The 17,188-nt window shown below is 37.5% G+C and overlaps 2 protein-coding genes across 2 annotated transcripts; one reads left to right on the top strand and one right to left on the bottom strand.

Annotated features, from left to right (window-relative positions):
• Positions 1 to 3,443: 3,443 nt before the first annotated feature.
• LOC139935212 (thymidine kinase 2, mitochondrial-like) lies at positions 3,444 to 10,496 on the top strand. The gene is made up of 6 exons (XM_071929699.1): positions 3,444 to 3,847; positions 4,225 to 4,353; positions 5,027 to 5,190; positions 6,807 to 6,895; positions 7,580 to 7,740; positions 8,809 to 10,496. The coding sequence occupies exons 1-6, from the start codon at positions 3,611 to 3,613 to the stop codon at positions 8,881 to 8,883; spliced, it is 855 nt and encodes a 284-aa protein (XP_071785800.1). The 5' UTR covers positions 3,444 to 3,610; the 3' UTR covers positions 8,884 to 10,496.
• On the bottom strand, positions 8,899 to 17,110 carry LOC139935211 (thymidine kinase 2, mitochondrial-like). The gene is made up of 6 exons (XM_071929698.1): positions 16,743 to 17,110; positions 15,455 to 15,583; positions 14,541 to 14,710; positions 14,264 to 14,352; positions 13,574 to 13,734; positions 8,899 to 13,305 (listed from the first exon to the last, which is right to left on the bottom strand). Exons 1-6 carry the CDS (start codon positions 16,977 to 16,979, stop codon positions 13,225 to 13,227), a joined length of 867 nt encoding a protein of 288 aa, XP_071785799.1. The 5' UTR covers positions 16,980 to 17,110; the 3' UTR covers positions 8,899 to 13,224.
• Between the last annotated feature and the right edge of the window lie 78 nt (positions 17,111 to 17,188).

The raw sequence follows: 17,188 nt of genomic DNA, 5'->3' as shown, positions 1-17,188 counted from the left end.
ACACCAATACCTTTCATCCCTGAAAATTTCATTGCAATTGCTCTTTGGGAACTTTGCAAATCAGCACTTATATGAAATTTTTCTGAAGATGACAAATAAAAAATAAAAAAATAATAATAATAAAAAAAACTTTAACAAAAACAAGAGCTGTTTCGCTGCGCTGCGCTACGAAACAGCTAATAATAAAAAAAACTTTAACAAAAACAAGAGCTGTTTCGCTGCGCTTCGCTACGAAACAGCTAATAATAATAATAATAATAATAATAATAATAATAATGATAATAACGAGGTCTTATAGAACGCACAAATCCACAAAAGTGCTCAGGGCGCTATTACAGAGAAAATTCTAACAAAAATAACAAAAAACAGATTAAATAGGAATAGTGCCGTTGCTTTTAACAGTTTTAAATATTGCAATTCAATGTACTTGGCTCTAGGTGCCCTGTTTATCTTCTCTGAACTAAAACAATCAATTGTATACATAAATCAGCACCTTCCAAATATTTATGAAGTATATTTTTATACCAATTACGTGAAAGTGTTAAATGTTGTCAAATACTTCCATGGTTGGCTGTGTTCTCTATATGGAATTCTTGTTGTGTTGAATAAGCCATTTAGGGGTTGGATTTTAATAATGTCTGGCACAATGACTTGCTAGTCACATGCCGCCAACATTTTAATTCCTCAGACTATAGAGACTGTTGCTAATTGCTATAAGCCACTACGGAATGTCGGCTGCGCATGTCTGTTACTGCTGACAACGCATTTTGTCTATCTCCAATAACTTTTTGACAATACCAGCGGGCATTGTAAGGAAAAGTTACGGGAGATAGACAAAATGCGTTGTCAGCAGTAACAGACATGCGCCACTGACATGACATTCCAATGTGGCTTATATCAAAACTTCAGGGTAAACTTTTGCATAGCAACCTCCAGATGAGCAAACCCTGGTACCATTGTGCCATACACATCCATTCAGAATTGTTTATTCATTCATTTTATTCATTCAATGGTTTATTAACAAATATTTATTTAAGGGTGTTCTATGGTTAATGTTGGGTCTATGTTGGTTATGGTTAATAACCATGGTTAATGTTGGTTAATGTTGGGTCTAGTCGGTCTAGTCAAGTTAAGTCGCCACCCCAACTTGCTCAAAGCTGCCTACTTAAACGGTTCCAAGTGTTCCAATTGACCCTTTTGCATTGGCAGCCATGCTTTGATATTGAACAATAGAAACTTGCACACTTATGCATATGATAGCTCTTCATTGATGTCATTATAAGGGGACTATTATAGGCTTGTGAGGGCCCAATTTCATAGAGCTGCTTTCAAAAGCATAAAATACTGCTCAAGAATGTACTGCTTAGCAGATATGAGCAACAGTCACATATTGTACATGTGACATAGCAGTTTGGCTGGTAAAACCTTATTCTGGTATAAGCATATCTTTTTTGTGATTAGCTACTTTTTGTGCTTAAAGGGATGCTGCAGTGAATTAAAATAAAACAGTTAATTTTGCTGTAATTTATTTCTGATATATGTATTGAACCTCAATAAAATGTGTTTTGTTTTTTCCTCGACATATCTCACTTGCGTAATTAGCGAATAAGTCATGCCCCCTTTTGTGGATTGTTACCGCCCCCCTACCATCGACGTCATGTCGGGAATTCAAACATATCGTCGGCAAAAAGAGTCTGGTTCCTAACTACACGCGCCTAGGTACCAGGCCACACAGTGCACACGTCTCTATATGCACACAGCCAAGGGGCCTGACGGCTCGAGTTCCCGACATGACGTCACGTTTATGCCCCTTTAAGGGGCGGGGTGGGTAAACCATTTTTAAAATACTTGCGCATTTAATAAAAAATAATTTAAAAATATTTCAGGTTTAAAAAGTCATGTTTAATAGTTTAAATTATAAAAAAAACACTGCAGCCACCCTTTAAGCAGCTTTATGAAATAGGACCATGCACTGTCTGTTGAATGTCTTATTGGAATTGGTTGAAGCCATTGATCAATTAGAATAAATATATTTTGGCTATTAATAGCACAAATAAAAAGTCGGCTAGTATTTCCTTTATTTTGTGTGTGAGAGTATTTGGCAGTGGACATGTTGGTATAATTACTCAAAATATTTATTAGTAAAACCTCACTTGGTAAGAAGTAATGGGGAGAGGTTGGTAGTATAAAACATTGTGAGAAACGGTTCCCTCTGAAGTAGTTTTTGAGAAAGAAGTAATTTTACACGAACTTGATTTTGAGACCTCGGATTTAGAATTTGCGATCAAGCATCTAAACGCACACAACTTCCTGTGACGAGTGTTTTTTCTGTAATTATTATCTTGCAACTTCGACGACCGATTGAGCTCAAATTTTCACAGGTTTGTTATTTTATGCATATATGTCGAGAAGCGGCAAGTAAGAAGACTGTTCTTTGACAATTACCAATAGTGTTCAGTGTCTTTATTAATAATTACACTTGAAGGAAATAACAAACCCAAAATTCTTAAAGATGCTATGTCAGATTTTTGGCCGATTTCACCCAAAAATGTTGATTTAAAATTCAATAGGTATTTTGATGGGGTCGAGGAAAGTTACAAGCTTTTATCTGAGCCACTACTTGAAAAAGTCTGCTAATTATTAGTAGCAGTGAAATAAAGTGCTCAAAATTAGTTTTTGTTGGGATCCCGACATATCACGTGACCAATTATGTGTTTTATAAGAAACATTTTAAATTTTTGTCATGTTCCTGACCATTAAAAGTAAAAGTTAAACCTTTTTTTTCGTTAGAGCGGGTGATATTCTTTGAAATACCATTCACTCAAAAGAAATCAATTTTTTAATGTTTGAGGCCAAAAATCTGACATAGCATCAAGAAAGTGTATGATTAAGAGTGGACCTATTTCCTTCCTTGGTTAAAATTTCCTCCAATTTTCATAATAATATTACTTTCAAGTTTAGATAACGCATAACTTTGAAACTCTAAAAGAAAACTTGTTGACTTCAAGGACATATTTGTACTACAATACTCAAGTCCAAGCTGTGTTTTAAACCACTGAAGAAACAAGAAGACTACTAAATAGAAGGAGTACAAGGAATAAGTCAAAACTTATCCGGCCGGTAGAGGGGGTAGTAACCTGTCCGTCTACGGGCGCACGGTATTCTTGTTTCAGCGCTACCATTTTTTGCGTGTATGTGGATGTGGGCGAAAGAATTAAATAAATAGTATTTAATACTGAAACAAAAAATACTCTTTGCCACAAAGTCAATTATTGAGCATTTAATGTATAAAGGTATTGAATTTTAATTGGTTAGATTGCTCAGAATCTGTAAAATCAAGTACGCATATCTTGTAGAGCTTTAAAATTACCCCTATTTTAGAGTCGTTTGTTCCATCAACCTCAACCAACAACAGCAGCTTGATCAGAGAGCGCGCGGTTTTTCCAAAATTGCATCGATGTGAAAAAGGTTTGTTGTCACACCACACGTAACGTAAGTAACGTGAATGTTCATAAAAAACTCAACGTTAAAAACCTACTTTACGTTACACATTTAAACCAGTTGGAACTCAGAATAAATTCGTGCTTGCTATCGTAAGAAAATCGTGACAATGTTGGGGGGAAATCAAGACAAAACTGACGACACCGTGAACCAAAACCTGCGCGGTTTACAGCAGCAACCAGCAGAAGAGAAGAGTGGGCATATCCGCTCGTCGCGTCTGGCGGCTTCGTCCACAAAGCAACAGCAACAACACCGCACACCACTTGGTGATATCAGCTCCAAACTCGGTAATGTGGTCATCGGAAATAGCAACAGTCATGAAAGTACTTCGCAGAGACCTAAGACGGTAAGCAAAGTTAAAGTACTACTTTCAACGGAAAAAAAAATAAGAGTAGGGCCTAAAAAAAACAAAGTATTTTCCGAATTTTCCTCCATTTTGCTTTGGAATTTTTTTTCACAAATTGAGGTTAATTTGGATACATTGTACTTCTATTTTGTTTCATATCGAATGATGAGTCGGTGAGGGGCCTAGGTTTTCATTTTTAAGAAATGAATTGTTTGCACCTGAATAAAAAGTAAACAGGAAAACATAAATTAAGTCTTTTTTAATTTAAATAAAAAGAAGTAAGTAGAGATTTAAAGTAGGCCTACTCGATTCTTTTCCAAATTTAGCTTCTTCTTTTTTATTACAAAGTCTAACATAATGTAAATCTGTGTTCATAGATTGTAATTGAAGGAAATATTGGCAGCGGGAAGTCAACACTGCTGAAGTATTTTGGTCAGATTGACGATTTTGAAGTCTTTCCGGAGCCTGTGGAAAAATGGAGAGATAACAGGGGAGAAAACATGCTGGTAAGGACATTATTTTTTAAAATTGTTCTTTGAAATATTCATTCATTGTTTTGATCTCAAATCCATTTTTTGTAACTTGATTTGTGTAGGCCTTCATGATCACGTCAGGGTTCTGCCCACATTGGTCCGTGTTGGGAAAACCGTCCGGCACTCAGGATTCCCCAACACCACTAGAAGAATTTCATCTGTTTCTGCCACCGCACATTTTCAAAATGTTTAAATCGGCCTAACACTTGCAGTTTTCTTTCAAAGGTTTTCAATAAAAGTGTAAATTTTGGTATTTATTAACCAGTAAAAAATCATATGGTATCTGAAGCCATTAATTTTGAGCACTTTGATTTGAGCCTACTTAAATCATCAACATCGTTTAGCGGTCGCAACAGAGATTCCATGCACAACGTCACGACTCACGCCAGAGGTGTTTATCCCTCATCATTTGGAAGGTAGGCCTGGGCAAATGATTTGAATATCCGGTTAATGGCGAATATAGCTTTTCCTAACCGTAACCGCGAATTAGTAAGCACGTAAGTACTGGGGAAACAAATATTTGATTGTCTAGTTTATTTCAGATAGTTGGCCAGTGGTAAACCGAATACCAAATTTCACTTTGACAAGCCAGGTTCAACTGAATGAATATAAATATCCTTTAATTGTTTTCTTCCCATTTTTTCAGGATTTATTTTACCAAGATCCAAGTCGCTGGAGTTTTGCGTTTGAGTCCTATGCGCAGTTCACTCTGCTACAGGTTCATCAAGCGCAGCCCAACTGCCGAGTCAAAATGATGGAAAGATCTTTACACAGTGGCAAATACTGCTTCATTGAAACGCTCTACCAAAGGTAACTACTGACTCTTCATTCCCTCTTTCCTATTAGCTTGAGAGTAGCAAAGTGACAAGGTTACTTCTCAGGGTAAACACTCCCAAACAAGGCTCCTTACTTGACCAAAGTGAAAATTTAAAGTAGGTAGGCCTGGAGCCTGCAGGCCTCAATGCCTTGGTGCCCCCAACTATCTCTCAGGCCTGCAATTTCATCTTCAAAAGGGCAAGGCCATTTTCATTTTGCAAAGGGCACTTCCATTGGAAAATCTTAATGTCAATGAAAAACTGTTGAAGGGGCACCAAGGCCAATACCAGGGGGCAAAGGAGGACATGGCCTCCATGACCTGCATGTAATTCCAGGCCTGGGGCGGATTGCAATAAAACGGTCTTAGTCAGCGGTCTAAGACCAGTCAGTTATAGCAGGCTATCTGCCTTAGACGGTCTTAGCTTAGTCAGTCATAAAGCCTGTTGCAATAAGACGGTCTTAGATAAGTCGGCGAAAAGTAATGCAATACGAACCATCGTCCCATAAGCACTTCTGCAGGCACTGGCGGTATGGCATTGTTCTTATTGCTTTGGTTTGAATCATCGGATATCCAATCTCTGAGTTGTATAATTTTTACTGTTGGGAACATATGACACTTAGTATCATCATCATAATGCCTATAATGGGTGTAATCTATTTCTAAAACACAATCTCATCGTAGAGCTCTTTGTATCAAATCATCTACAACTAACAAATGCAGCACATCTTTAAAAACCAAAACAAAGACCGATTATAGCCAGCTCAGAGCAGGCTTAAGATTTAAGACTGGCTATAATTATAGTCCACGCTATTGCAATCGGTCTATAATTAAAGACTGTCTAAGCGTGTTTCAAGTTAGCCGGCTATAGCGCATAGACCGGCTTAAGACCGCTTGGTGCAATCCGCCCCAGATCTCTTCCCTCAAAGGTAGTTATTTATCCCCCTGGGTATGAAGAGAATCGGTTACAGGAGAGTGTCTTGCGCATAGACACAAATGGCATGACCGGGATTCGAACCCACACCCTGATAATTTAGCCACCAGAACTTGAGTTTAACACTCTTTACCATTCAGCCATGACACCCCATGATCATGACTTTTTATAAAGCACTCATCCGTCACTCAGTGATGCTCAATGCACTTCAACATTCAGTAAAGGCCATGTAATGCCACAATAAAATACAATGGCGGAAACAAAATTCATGGAGCACTTTTCACTGTAGCACGGTATTTATGTTTTATTGTAGCGTTGACCGGGGGTTGCATTGTACACAGCTTTAAATGACACAAGGATATATGGCTTTCTACCCTTTTTTGTGCAGCTTTATTTATATTCAACAAGTCATGAAATTAAACGAAGCAGAAACCTAAACTAGAGAACATCCTCTCTTACGAGCAGATTTACCAATCGGCCTGCACGGGCGACCAGCAGTGCTTCAAAGGGGAGTTGTGCTGGCACCCCCTACCGGTCGATCGGGTCTGCCACTACTATATGCTTATTGTGCATTGACAATTCGTTGTCCGTAAAGGTATTTTTACGCTTTACTGATTGATTGGTTGCTTAAATAGTTGATTGTTAACTAGCTTGTTGATCTCTTGTTTCGTTCCACAGTAACAAGCTACAGACCCCAGAGTACAATGTACTGAGCGAGTGGTTTGATTGGCTGCTAACAACAAAAGACCTCCATGTAGATCATATAGGTAAGGCATCAATGTGTTCTAAGTTATCACAAAAGCGCAAGTGGAATCTGGAAAAATATGGCACTTCTGCGTTCCATATCCAACAAGGCTAACGCGCTATACTTTTCCTTATTTTTACGAGTGTGCGTGTGATAATGTGTTTATCTTCGAGCAAACTTGACGCATGACATAAAACACACAAGACGCAGGTAGTGATATTAGCCGTGCAATATAGGTTTTTATCACCACTCCATTCTGCCAATCTGATTGGAGGATTAGCACGTACTTAAAGAGAAAGTCGGTTTTACTTGTCTGTACACTGTAGCCCTACTTGTATTTAAAAATCTTCAAAAAAACTCGCCCCTTTTGAGGGAACTTTTCAGAATATTTATAATATAAAAATAAATAAAGGTTGATTGTCCCCTCCCTCAAAAAGACAATTTTTTTGTGTATTTCTCATTAAACTTACTTATCTTTTTTAAGAACGTGTAACTATGAAAAGTAAGTGATAAAGAATTGGTGGCTAGATTGAATGTTTTTAATAAACCATGAAGTTTTTTGGTTTTTTTTGCATAATGTTGAGATACACCAAATGAAGAACTGGTCTTTAACAATTACCAATAGTGTCTTTTAATCAGCAGCACATTACTCTATATAACTTCTGTCAGTTATGTTTTTTTCCTTTGGTTTATTTTTTATTCTCAGTATACCTTCGTAGCACCCCAGAGCAATGTGAGAGGCGGATTTGTGAGCGGAGTCGTAAAGAGGAGTCCGGAATACCTCTGGAGTATCTCAGAGAACTCCATGAGATGCATGAGGATTGGCTCATCAGGAAGACAAAGTTTGAGCTTCCAGCACCAGTAATAGTAAGTGAACTGTTTCTTCACTAACACCTGTTTCAGACAGGCGCTCCAGAGTCGCGCTGAACCAAATTGTGAATTAAGTACAATGTACATGAAAGATCAACTGTTGCAGTCAGTCGGAACGACTCTGGAGCGCCTTGGTTTCAGACGTCGATCTTGTCAAGAGCCGCACCTAGTGTAAATGTTATGTTAAGATTGCCTGTATAAATCCAAAACTTAATTGGGTCGACCCAGAGTCACTCCTAATCTATTTGGTTCGGCGCGACTCTGGAGCGCTCGCCTGAACCGGCTGTAGGTTCATTTAATTTCAGCACTTCAGCATGTCTACTTTTGACTCTTTATAGGGCTCGAATATCGAATATTATTATCTTCCATCACGCGCTAATCCACCAATCAGATGCTCGAACTGGAGGGTGGTAAAATAAAAACCTATAACCTACTTCCAGTTTTTTTTATTGCACACTGCGTATTGTGAGTGTCACTGTCAACGGACAGTGCAAAAATTACATTCTAAACTTTGTGTGCGTGCATGCTGTTCGTCGCAAAAAAAAACATTCTGAAATTTTAAACGTGTTCCACGTGTGACGCTTGTCATTCAAATTTATTACGATCAACTCTTTGATTAGCAAAATTGCATAACTTTCAAGTGTTAATTGTACACGTGACATGGCATTTTGGTTGGTGACCTTAATCTAGTAAGCATAGTGTTGCTGTGCTTAGCAACTTTTGTATGAAATTGGGCCTTGGTCTTGAACTTTTCTCTTGAAGGGGGCTCAGCAATTGTCCTCTGGTAAGGGGAAAATGTAGGTTTGTATTAGAACCCTGCCTTAAAAAAGGCACCACAGCAAAAGCACGGGGCAACTAGGCAATTGATGTGGGTGTCATTATAACATGCCCCCTTAACAGAAAACAGATTTTGTGAGTGCGAACAATTTAATCTACCAAACTGCAAATAATATTTCCGCAAACAAAATTTAATATGTATTATTGTGATTGACCTGTTAGTCTTTTTATTTGTTTCATACTAAAAAAAGTTATGTTTGTTTTGTTTGTTTTATCTTCCTCGAACAGGTTCTTGATGCAACAAAGTCATTAAAAGAAATGGAGCAACAATTCAAATTTCTCGAGGAAAAGTTACAATTGTAGTGTTTATTTTTTGGGGTTTATTTTCATCAAAATAGTTTTTAGGTATGAGATTTTAGAATTGTACAGTTTTATTTCCATTGTCTTAACAAGGTTTTACCAGGAAAGTCTACCCTTAGGGTCATACTTTGGTTATGACCCTCAAAGAATTGTGGGGTTTTATCTATCCGAAAAGCTTACTAACCTTGCTTTAAAGCTGTGAATGGTGGTTTAGCATTCTGCAAAATCATTTTGTCTGAAGTGCCCTCTTTGGAATAGAAATCAATAAAAAGTATGTCAACAAATTTTAAGTCTCCAAAACTAACCTCAAGGCAAGAATGGAGATTTGCATTTCCATGGCGTCCATTTGTCAATGCTGTGGCCAGAGATGTGGTTGGTACTCGCTTCTCCACACTAGATGTGGATGAGTTCAATTGGTGCAAGATATGTGAACAGATTTCCCACGGTACATGTACGAGTAGGATTCTACTCTACTCTACTCACTACATAACTGGTACTCTTCACGTCGCTGTGTTAAACCAATGCAAAAATAACTGAGTACCAGCATACACCATACCATACACACATACATATCTTGCAGGGTATAGATGGGTTTGTCATACTTAATGAAGTTCTGTGACATTTGTTTTCCGTTTTCTTAGCAAGTTGACAATGTAATTAGCTGAAAATTTCACATTTGACTTATATTGTGTCTTTACTGACACTGTGCCTCATTGTTCATTTAATTGTGTTGACAAAAACCAATTTGTGACCCTATTAAAGGCACTAGACACTATTTCCTTTTTTGTCAAACACCAGTATGCTCACTATCTCAACAGAAATTACTTCAAAAACTATGTTACTTCAGTGGGAGTCGTTTCTCACAATGTATCAACAGCTAGCCATTGCTTGTTACCGAGTAAGTTTTTATGCTTACAATGATCATAATAATTGTAAGCATATAAAAACTTACTTGGTAACGAGCAATGGAGTAATTACCAATAGTATCCAGTGCCTTTAAGTGACATTAACTTTTTAAATTCTTTCATGTATTGTACCTCAAATATTTTTTTTATCTTTTACAAATTGTAAACATAGTGTTTGAAGTGTAAACATAGTTAAAAATTTTACTAAAAACTTTTCCCTAAGTTTTCATAACTTAGTATTTTTAAGTCTGTCCTAAATGTCATTGTGAATCCGTATTTGTACTTTTGTCCACAAAAAAATGAAATGTACAGATCAAAGTTAAACTGTAGAAATAAGACTCAGGAAAAAATGCTGTGCAGATATTGCATACATGCGTAGATTTTATACATTTATCATTGTTTTTTAGCAGAACCAGAATATTCTGCCTTGTATTGTTTTTATAATGTAAATATACATTAAGAATGTCCTACTATCTACTGTAGAGGTTTATGTTTTACTCAAATGTGATACAATTTTTGAATTAAACAATATTTAGTTAGTTATTACATTCTGTTCAACCAATTTTACTAATGAATTTGTTAACAAAATTGATGAAGGGAGTTGAGTTTGATTCTAAATTAAACCTTTTGTATGGTTTAAAATTTTGAATTTTATATCAAAAGCAATCAGAGTATTCTTGAAAATAAAACAAGAACTCGTCAACCAAAGCATTTTCTGTGTATTATTATTTTTATTGTCAAGTGTTGCCTTTGGTGAAATAGAAAGAGATTATCAATTTTAAAACAGACACAATTAAACATACACACAAGTATTGGAGTATTCCAGTGGGCACAAATCAATCGATGGTTGACTTCTGACCAGCAACATACATGCGCAGTGACACACTCACTAAAACCTTCCACCTTTTCGCTACAGTGTCACTGGTTCCCCTATGCGCTTTACACATGTTAGAATGGAACGTGCAGTGAAGAAACCTTGGGCTCGAGGCTGGTTCCAAATCATCGGCCACAGTAGTCAACCAATGGTCAACCTATCTTAGTTCGAGTGCAAATGGTTAACCTTAAACCTATGTGCACACTCGCACTTGCTCTTGACTCCCTCGATGGGTTTAAATTTCCCGCCTACTTTCAATATGAAATATGAATTTCAGTTTAAACAATAGCACTTGAAGCAGTATTTGTATGATGTACATGTATTTAGAATACACATAATTATTGTTTATGACTCAGTGCAGTCAAATGAAGCCTAGTGAAATGCAACATTTCCCTTTGTTCAATAAGTACCAAAAATACTCTCCATTGAGAGTTTGTTACAAAACCGGAATCAACGCAAGAAAAACACAGTTTCAAATTTCAACTTTTTGGAACAAGCATTCAGAGGAGATTGTTCTCATATTTTTATGGGTAATATTACAGTGATCGATGGAAATAAAAACATATTTCTATTTATCAGTTTAAATTAAAAATGCAGCATGATATTCTTCCTACTTAATTAAGCCTGATTGTTGGCCCTCTGGAAAATTCAGCAAAGTTAGTTTAAAAAAGCCTAAAAAGTCTGTAAAAGCATTTACCATATATATATGTACATGTATACGTAGGCCAGTCTATTTACCCAATGAACATGTCCTACTTTTTTGCTGAATCACCTAAGGCCTACAACTTAGTGTGAAAGGAAGACAATGCCTTGGATCAGCCAAGTTGGTCTTTGAAAAGCGTTTAAAAACGTTTGTTATAAAATGCATGGTACGAAAGATATAAGTAGAATACAATGATCCGCACAAAAATGGCCGATGTTGTCTAGTCGACAAGGTAAAAGGAAAACCACGTAATTTCGAGTGATACTTCTGTGGATCATTATGTTCTACTTTTAAAATACCTCTCGAATCATGTGCATTTTATAACAAACGGTTACAATGGCTTTTTAAAGACCAACTCGGCTGATCCAAGCCAACGTGTTCCTTTAATGTTGAGCCCGAGTATTTGTTTTATACAACATCCAAGAAGTTCTCCATTCAATTTATAGAGGATGTAAGAAACTATGATAATGAAAAAAAACTGTACAAAAAAGTATTCTGTCATTCACTGTTTATGAAGCATGACTTGGTCTAGCATGTCTGTAGTCTGTAAGTCTGTAAGCGAGCCCTGTGGAAGTTACCCGTTTTTAACACTGCAATATCTGATTGCAATATTTGATTGCAATCAAGCTCTTGACCCAAATTCACGGCTCTGCTTAAAAATGGCAAAGAATAGGCGCTTGCAAAAGCAGGGAATTCTGTGCTTATGTTAAGTGTAATTCACGGGTTAGCAGGGAATTTTTGCTAGTCACTTGCGTACTCCACATTACTAGGCATTCAATGCTTACACATCTAGCGCAGAAATTTGGCGCTTGCCGTGCAAGCGGAGAATAGTGAATGTAAGTCCAGAATTTGGTGGTAAGGAGGGCCATGACGGGCCCTGGACTTCAGGATTCATTCACTGTTCTGGTTGGCTCACAAAAGGGAATTCACAAGCATTCAAATTGAGCAAATCTTCAATTGTACGACCTCTGATATGTATTTACATAAAATGTTGAATATAATAGATAAAATAATACTGGTATTTATACACAATTTAGAAATAAACATAACTCTTTCTAAGAATGAGTGAGATTTATAAGACTAAACACTTCAGAAAAAAAACCTTGTTAAAACATTCATGCAATAATGGTCACCTTTTATAAATTTACTATCTACAAACGGTATAAAAACTGTTTTTAAAAATGGTGTTTCAAAAAACGTATCTTGTCACAGAAATAGTGTTAGCCAGAGGTGTGTCTGTGTGTCTTTTAGACACAGTCTGTGTGTCTTTTAGACACACTGTTTCAAATTTGGACACCCTGTTTTATCTGTCATTTACATGTAAATTTGTAAATAATGTAAGTGAACAATTTGGACGCCCGTTTTTTTTCATTTCCAAGAAACTTGAACATCCTCACACTAAATCCTGGCTAAAACCTTGGTAACAGTAAGTATTTGGTCATGGTATGGTTGATAAATCTTTTCCTAAAGGCAGTACACACTGTTGGTAATTGTCAAAGACTAGCCTTCACAGTTGGGGTATCTCAACATATGCATAAAATAACAAACATGTGAAAATTTGAGCTTGATTGGTCATCGAAGTTGCGAGATAATAATGAAAGAAAAATAACTCTTGTCACACGAAGTTGATACCGGGACCTCAAGTTCCAAATCTGAGGTCTCGAAATCAAATTCGTGGACAATTACTTCTTTCTCAAAAAACTATGGCACTTCAGAGGGAGCCGTTTCTCACAATGTTTTATACCATCAACCTCTCCCCATTACTCGTCACCAAGAAAGGTTTTATACTAATAATTATTTGAGTAATTACCAAAAGTGTCCACTGCCTTTAAGACCTTTGGTTTTAAGTGTGTACACAAGTGTCATACATTAAGTTCCAGTTTATCCTCAAGATACTTAAATTGGTGCTCCATTTCCGCTAGTGACTTTGACGCATCAAGAACCTAATTGAAAAAGGACAAAAAAATGGGGTTATTATTATAATATATCTGAGAAAACATATATATGGGTTCGAATTCCAGTCGTGACACTTGCTACGTAAAATTGGGGAGGCAGTGCTTTCTGCTCTACCGGCCAGGCTTTGGATTGATGATACCCAAGCCTACATCGACATGGACTGTAAAAGGGGTAACCTTGTTTTAGCCCTAGGAGTAGGTGGCAACGGCAACAAAATTCAAAAGTATTGGAGTGGACTTGTGATCAAATATTTACCAGTACTGGTGCTGGAAGTTGAAACTTTGTCTTCCTGATGAGCCAATCCTCATGCATCTCGTGGAGTTCTCTGAGATACTCCAGAGGTATTCCGGATTCCTCCTTACGACTCCGCTCACAAATCCGCCTCTGACATTGCTCTGGGGTGCTACGCAGGTACACTATTAAAAACAAAGAAAAATAACTGAAAACCAGAAACCGTGGAAATATAATCAAACACCCAAGTAATATCTGTGATTTTTTTCACAGAATTTGGGTAAGTACCGAGTAAATGGGTAAAAACCAAAAACCTAAATTAACATTATTTATCTCTCATGAAAATTTAACATCTATTAAATCTTGTGCAGTACCCACTGCAAGTAGATCTAGACTCATGTATGCATATTCTTTTGTATTTATAGTTGTTTCGTGTTTATTCATTAGCTTGTTCATAGCCATTTAATGCAGTACACTAGTTCCTGGGGTGGATTTCACAAAGAATTAGGACTAGTCCTAACTTGGGACTAGTCCTAGGAGGTATACAAAACGTATGGCTAGTCCTAAGTTACCATGAGTAACTCTTCCTAACTTAAGATAAGACTAGTCTTAACTCTTTGCGTACTCAACCCCTGGTTGTTCACAAGACACTGTCTGCCAGGAATTAAGGTATTTGGAACTACCGAGTACCGACTACATAGATTGATGCCTTACCTATATGATCAACATGAAGATCTTTTGTTGTTAGCAGCCAATCAAACCACTCGCTCAGTACATTGTATTCCGGTGTCTGTAACTTATTACTGTGGAACAAAAAAAAGTTTGGCGTCAAGAGTGGAAGAAAATCAAAGACCAATTTGATTTATTAAAGCTTGAACAACTTCAAGCAACTGCTCCAATAAATTCCCATACCCCCAGGCCCCAAACCAGCCTGGCATCATACTCTCATGGAGTGGAGCCAGTAAATTGTAAAGGAGTGAAAGTTTAATACCTTTTATAGAGATTTTCAATGAAGCAGTATTTGCCACTGTGTATTGATCTCTCCATCATCTTGACTCTAGATGTAGGCCTAGGCTGTGCTTGGTGAACCTGCAGCATCGTGAACTGTACATATGACTGAAAGGCAAAACTCCATCGACTTGGATCCTGGTATAATAGATCCTGCAAATGTCAAAGCAAACATTGTTTAGTTTTCTAAGGGTACAGCCGTTGATTTCACCAAACTCTTCCTAAGTTAGAATTAATCCTAGGACTTACGATTCAGTTTCGTATCCTTAAACGCTAGGAGGCATTGAACCCATCCTAAGTAATTAGGACAGGTTACTTTTCCTAACTCGAGAAAAGAATAATCCCTGCGGTCTTATGGTTTTAAATCACCCAAGTTCAAGCCCTGGTGCAGATGCTTTCACGACATTGCTATAATCCTACTGCTGGCACAGTTTATCTATAATTTAAAACCAGGTAGAAGATGATACTGAATTCTACATCTAGTAATAGTAGTGAATGGTCAGACAGCGTTTTTGGGTGGAATGGTTGGCTTCTGCGTAAAGCGCCTGCCTCTCACCAAGGTGACCCCTGTTCGATTCCAGGGCCATAAATGTGAGTTGAGGGCCATATGTGAGTGGAGTTGTGCGTTGGTTCTCTGCTGTGCCACGAGGGTTTCAGACCATCCAGTTTTCCTCCCTCGGGAAAAATAAAACACATTTCAATCTTGGCTGTGCTCCCTGGTCATAATGAGTTGATGTGGATGGCAGCCAAATGTGCCATTGTATGCCTGCTTCTCGAACACGTTGTAGCCGCATCCTTCGCAAATCAGCTCTTAGCTGCGTATAAGGATGATTAGGCCCCCCCCCCAAAAAAAAGACAACTTGATCACAAAAGTCTTGAAAGTCCTTCAATATTTACCAACATATTCTGTCCCTTATTATCCCTCCATTTATGAACTGGTTCTGGAAACACCTCAATGTCATCCTTTTGACCAAAATATTTCAGCAGCGTCGATTTTCCACTTCCGATGTTGCCCTCAATGACGATCTTAAAAGGAAAGTAAAAACAGGTCAGTGCATTATTTTTTAACAACACTACAGATTTCAAGAGTACTTTTGTAAGATAAAAGAGGATGAGCTATTATTAAATAATTGAGAAAACAACTAAACTTATCATGCTAACTTGCTACCTTTTTTTCGAAACTTGTCGTACGAGCACGACTGGATACTGACAAATTTCGTGAAGAAAGGAGTACAGCGCCACAGTCAATACTAACTGGGTCTACTCTACTCCAGAGTCAAGTCTACTCCTAGTCTAACACCTCAACTATCCGGAGTATCCCTATATTCAAGCATCCCCAGATGTAGCCCAACTTGTGTGGCCAAGGGTAGCTGGATTCAGCTAGCCTTAGCCACATAAGTGGGGCTACCCCACATGATATCACAGTTTTCATACTCATGGCATGGAACAAAAAGAAATGAGATTTAACTAGACCCAGTAACTGGGGAACTGTAGAGGCTGTACTCCTTTTTCAAAATTTTGACATTCTCGGTCGACAGAGAATGTCAAAATTTCGAAAAAGGAGTACAGGGTACAGCGCCCCAGTTACTGGGTCTAAGATTTAACAATCTATAATATAAATTGTTGGTAGTCACACAATAGCTTGCTTGATCACCCAGCATGACCAGTCAAATAAATATAAAAATTAAGCATCTTTCTTCCGAATCATTGACCATCATGTCGACCTTCTTAATTTCTGATCTTCTTAGTTAGTTAGTTTTATCCAAGAGCAGGGACAGGGTCCTTGCTTTTGGTTTCCTTATTTAGACTCAACTTAATAATATAATAGTTACGCCTAGCCTAGGCCTACTTCTAGAAACGGATAACTTTCCGTATGGCGCCACCACTTTTTCACTCTTTTTTACAAAAAGGGATATCTCATCGAGGTTAATTAGGTACTAGGCCTATAATATTATTTCATATCGAATGAAAAAGTGGTGGCGCCATACCGAAACTTTTCCCTAGATACTATGTGGGAGCCTTATTTAGTTTCTAGAAGTAGCCTAGTAGTTCTAGTTTTAGTAGGCCTAGGCCTACCTTTTTTTTTTTTTTAGCTTACAAATAAATGGTGAACAAATGGCATTATTAACACAAATTATTTTTGAATTGTTCAACATTTATTTATGGTTTTTATTTATGCGCTTACCGTCTTTGGTCTTTGCTGTGTTAAGTTGATGTTTTCAATGGCATTGTTACTGTGGACCGAGCTGATGTCGACCAGTGCACGCCGACTTTGCTCATGGGGGCCAACGGCGCGATGAGCGGCCTTATTCTCATCTGGTTTGCCGGTTCGGCTTTGGTTGTTGATTGTCGTCAATCTAACGTTTGTGACGAGTCTCCTTTGGGATGCTACCCCCAAATTTTCCTGATTTAAATTTGGCATACTACTGTTGTGCTCTTTTTTGTTAAATATACACGATTCTAGATGAAAATAAGACGATAAAATGGAAGAGTTGAGCTTAAAAATAACGTTGCAATTGACACACAAAGCTGCTTGAAAACCCCGCGCTCATTTTGTGTGCGGGATTTAGGACGGGAGAGTCGATGATTTAAATTGAAGGGGTGTTAAGAAAATAAGTTGTGATTGTAAAA

Source organism: Asterias amurensis, chromosome 3 (assembly GCF_032118995.1).
Source record: "Asterias amurensis chromosome 3, ASM3211899v1".
NCBI lineage: Eukaryota > Metazoa > Echinodermata > Asteroidea > Forcipulatida > Asteriidae > Asterias > Asterias amurensis.
This window is presented reverse-complemented; position numbering and strand designations above follow the sequence as displayed.